This window comes from Mastomys coucha, unplaced genomic scaffold, assembly GCF_008632895.1.
Source record: "Mastomys coucha isolate ucsf_1 unplaced genomic scaffold, UCSF_Mcou_1 pScaffold5, whole genome shotgun sequence".
NCBI classification, from domain to species: Eukaryota; Metazoa; Chordata; class Mammalia; order Rodentia; family Muridae; genus Mastomys; species Mastomys coucha.
The window spans coordinates 93,351,719-93,356,161 of NW_022196911.1; the positions used below are offsets into that span (position 1 = coordinate 93,351,719).

General features: G+C 56.9%; 1 protein-coding gene across 1 annotated transcript in view; it reads left to right on the forward strand.

Annotated features, from left to right (window-relative positions):
• Nucleotides 1-318: 318 nt before the first annotated feature.
• The window catches only part of Arhgap23 (Rho GTPase activating protein 23), a 102,298-nt gene continuing 98,173 nt past the window's right edge, over nucleotides 319-4,443 (forward strand). Inside the window, exon 1 of the mRNA XM_031354975.1 lies at nucleotides 319-439. Within this exon, the coding sequence (XP_031210835.1) occupies nucleotides 431-439 (9 nt within the window). The 5' untranslated portion in view covers nucleotides 319-430. The remainder of the gene's footprint in view (nucleotides 440-4,443) is intronic.

Here is a 4,443-nt window from a genome sequence, read left to right on the forward strand (position 1 = left end):
TGACTAGCCTCAGGAAATTAGCAAGGGTCTTTCCCTTGGAGCGGAGTCTTCTCTCCATTGATGAGAGACCCTAGGACAGGCAGCTCTGGATGTGGAAACAGGAGAAATCCGTGGATGTGTGAGGCCCCGGGATCCACTGTGTGTGTCAGTGAGACTCCGCGCAGCTGGTAGCGGGTGCCTGCGGGTGCGAAGTGTGAGCGCGTGGAACGCGGCCCCCACCCAGGCTGGGGGAGTCGGCGGAGCCCGCGGCGGGGCGGAGTCTGCGGCGGGGCGGAGCCCGGGGCGGGGAGGGCTGGGGCGGCGGAGTCCAGGCGCTCCTGGCGTGGCTCGCGGTCGCCGGGTACAGCTGCCCGGCCAGAGTGCATGGAGGGGCCGCCGCCCCCTGCGCCCCTTGGGGCTGGCACGAGGACGACGGCATAACGGTCACAGCATGGAGCAGGTCAGCGGATGCCGGATACGGGCGCTTGTCGGAAAACCAGGGCAGCGGGCGCGGTGACCAGGAGAGGGTGGGCGAGGCGGGAGCGAGGGCCGGACCACGAGGGAGGGGTGCGGGCGCGGGAACTCGGGGCGGGGCTGAGCTGGAGCAGAGGGAAGGGGCCGAGCGACACCGAGCTGATGCACACATGCACACGGCGCGCTCTCGGGGCACTCCCCCATCGCTGATAGCCAGGGAAGCAAGCTCAGAGGGTGCACTCTGCACCCCTCCCTACATTTAGAAGCCCCCATCTCCAGTCGGGAAGGGAAGCCCCTACACCTTGCTCGCTAAACCTAGGGTTGAAGGGACACGGGCTCTGCAGAATGGAGGGGTGGCCATACAACTCCGTTGTCCCCCCAGGTCCCCACCCTCCAGTGGGACTTAAAGATACAGCGGCCCTTCCCCCTACGTGTCAAGGGACTTCTCCCAGCCTGTCTGCCTCTTTTCCCAGTTACAGCAGCTGCAGCAACTGCTGCCACCATTTCATGACAGTGAGAAGATGGGGTGGGCTAGAAGGCTCGCCACATGCGCCCCAAATGCAGCACTACAGCCCTGGCTAGGTGGGCAGCTGCTTGCTTCTTACCCAGGTTCAGGGCATGGGACTGGGGGGTGGGCTAGGCTTAGTGGCCAGGGAAAGGCCCCTTGCTAGAGCTGTCACTTTGCAAGGAGCTCTGCATACCCTCAAACCCCACCCCACCCCCTGCCCCGAGTCTGTCCGGTCAGGCCAATGAGTAGGAGGCTCAGATTTTGGCTCACAACCCTGTCTCTAAGAGGGGCAGGGAAGGGTGGGGGTGGGGTGCCCACGATGCTCCCAGCGATGCTGTCTCTATGGGGGCCTTGGGTGGGGTTTGGAGTGGTAGAGTTGGTTTTTCTGTCACTAGATGTGCCTGGAAATGCCGAACTTGTCCAGGATAACCATCTTGTCCCTGCTCTGGGCTCCTTTCAGCTGCTTGGTGTAGGGTCTTGGCCTCTTAAGGTCTCTCCCCTCCTAGTGAGCTCCGACTCCCCACACTGTTGCAGAGGGGGTTCAGGCATGGGCTACCTATGGTGGTGAAGAGCCAGCAGATGGATGACCCTAAATTCTGGGAGGCTGGGAGGCATCCTGTGCTCTGGTTTTCTTTCCTGGGCTGTGCTGTGAGGTTTGGGGTGGGGTCATGGGTTGCTCCGGTCTCTAGGCCTGTTTGCCATCTTGGTCTTAATTTAAATGGCCAGTGGCAGCTCCCCAAGCCTGCTAGGGGGAAGGGGACACAGCCCCTCGTGCTGCTGTGTACCGATGGAAGCCACCAGAAGGGGACTCACTAAATGCCGCTGAGTTCTTCAGTATAAAATCAGTTTTATGTTATATGAATTTCACCTCCATGTTTTTAAGAGGGGAAGGCTAAGGCCACTACTACTTCCTGTCCCTCTCAGCCCCACCCAAGTACGCCTCCAGGTGACCTATTTGCTCCAGCATCTACATGCTCTACCTCACCAGGCCCGCCGCCATCCCCCTGGGGTGGGACAGGATGCTGGACTTTCTTTCTTCTCCTCATCCTTCTTGTTTGGTGTCACCGTGGAGCCCGGGCTGGGTTCCCTAGTGCTGGTGTTACAGGAGTGTATGTATGAACCTGGCTTTAGGCCCATGGGACTCCTGGCCTGACTCCTCTTAGCACTGCTGGCAAGCCTGGGATGTTTATCTCCAGGCCACTGTGTGAGCTGCCAGCTATAGAGAAGGATAGCCTTCGAGGAAGAGCCTGGAGCCTTCCAGATGTAAGCACACTCTTGTGATGGGCGTGGTGTGCTGTGATTGGTGGTTCAGAGTGGAGGTGCCAGCATGACGTGTGTGTCTAAGACCTTGGGGTACTCTACACCCAGTGCCCTCCCAGCCTCTCTGCCGATGACGGGTGTTCAAAGCTGCCGGAAGTGTGGTGGGTCCTAAGGGGTGTTTCTGAAACCAGAGCTGCAGCCGCTCCTATTTTAAGTTTCCCATGTGCTGAGCCCTCTTGTAAAGCAGAGAATCCTTTTATAGTGCAAGAGCCTCCCTGGTGTGTGCGCGCTTGGTATGTGTGGATTCTGGCATGGAAGCTTTCCTAAAGGGGAGCCTGCCTGGAATCTCTCCCAGGGGCTGGATTTGCCAGGTTCCCCCAATCTTGTGGCCAGCCCCGCCCCTTTTCCTCTCCAGAGGACTCCCCTCTTGCCACCCAGGGCTGGCTCAGGGCCAGACAAAGGAGAGAGGGGCAGCTGCTGGGGATTTCCAGGACGTGGGGGGTGGAGGGAGTTAGGAGCCACCCACCCTTTCCTCCTCTCTCCTTCCCTTCCTCTCTTTCCTTTTTTCCTTGTCCCCCCTCCCCTTTACCATCTTTCCTTCCCTGAAGGGAAGGCAGCCTGAGAGTAGAACAGGCTCCTCCTATGTGGGTGTGGGGGTGGTGGTGGGGGGCAGAGTCTGAATCTCATATAGAACTTCAGAAACCCCGGAACTGGAAGGGTCCGGCTGGCCTGGTGCTCCTCAGCCCCCACCGTGCCCTACAAGGTCAGACAGTGCTTGAGTCCTGAATCGGAGCTGGAAGAACCTCTTAGACTGCTTAACCTCTCTGAGCCTGTTTCCTCATTCACATTGGACCTAATTATATCCATTTTAGAGTGTTCTCACGGGGTTCCGTGAAATTAGATCGGAAAGACCGTCAGACGTCATCAGCACTCGACACACTTCAGTCCCTTTCCCCTCCATCTTGGTGTTCTAAAGCCCCGCTAGCAGGGACCATGACCTTTGGGGACCAGTGTTTAGCATAGTGCTTGTGCTCAGCTTCTCAGTCCATGGCCCAGTTAGGGCCCCACTGATGGCTGATGACAGTTAGGACCCTACTGTAGGGCAGAGTCCCCACCTGAGACTCCATCTCTCCTCTGTGCCACCTCATAGGTTATCCTAGCGTGCAGGCAGTTTTGATGGAGCCAGTAAACGCGTCCCACTGTGACACTTGCCCAGGTTTCATGTGACTACTGTCAACCCAGGAAACTGCAGCCTCCTGCTCTTGCTCCTGCAAGCCTGCTCTCCAGGGTTACAGGGCTAAGGACCCCAACTGTTTGCCAAGTTCCTAATGCCTTTGGCCCCAACCTAGCCAGAGGTCTTTAGCCTTCCCTCCCAAGGTGTGTTCACCTTGGGATTTCTGCCACAGGGACAGCTGGCAGGGATCTAGTGGGGGCTGGCATCTTTTTGAATAAGTAATATCCCCACTGACCCCTTTAAAAATACTTTGCGATGATGTCCCCCGCCTCTAATCCCAGCACTTGGGGAGGCAACAGCAGGCTGTTCTCTGTCAGTTCAAGGTCACCCCCTAGTCTATATAGCAGGTTCAGGCCAGCCAAGGGTACATAGTGAGACTGTCTCAAGAAACAAAACAAGTCCGGTGGTGGTGGCAGCAGCAGCAGCAGGCGCACGCCTTTTAATCCCAGCACTTGGGAGGCAGAGGCAGGCAGATTTGTGAGTTTGAGGCCAGCCTGATCTACAGAGTGAGTTCCAGGACAGCCAGAGCTACACAGAGAAACCCTGTCTTGTAAAATAAAAACAAAAGAAAGAAAGAAAGAAAGAAAGAAAGAAAGAAAGAAAGAAAGAAAGAAAGAAACAAAACAAAACCACCAAGCAAACAAAGATTTGCAAGTCTGCTGAGTAGGTACAGTGGTTTTGCCAGGGCCCTGTGTCCCACCCCTTCACTCCTCCCTCTGTTTGCCAAAGGCCTTCAGGGGTCTAAGCTTGCCCCCAAGGCCACTTCCTTCTCTTCTCAGTATCCAGCTTCACTCTTGTTTTGCTCACTGTGCTCACCCCACTATTTCAGCACCATCCCAAAACATCCTTTGTGGGTCCATTATCCTCCCTAAAAGAAGGGTTCCTTGAGGGAGCACATCTTCTGTTTAATCAAACTGTCCCCACTCTTCCATCACGTGCCGTCCACGTGCTTTAGAGATGCAAACTGTGTTTGAGGAGGGAGAGGCGG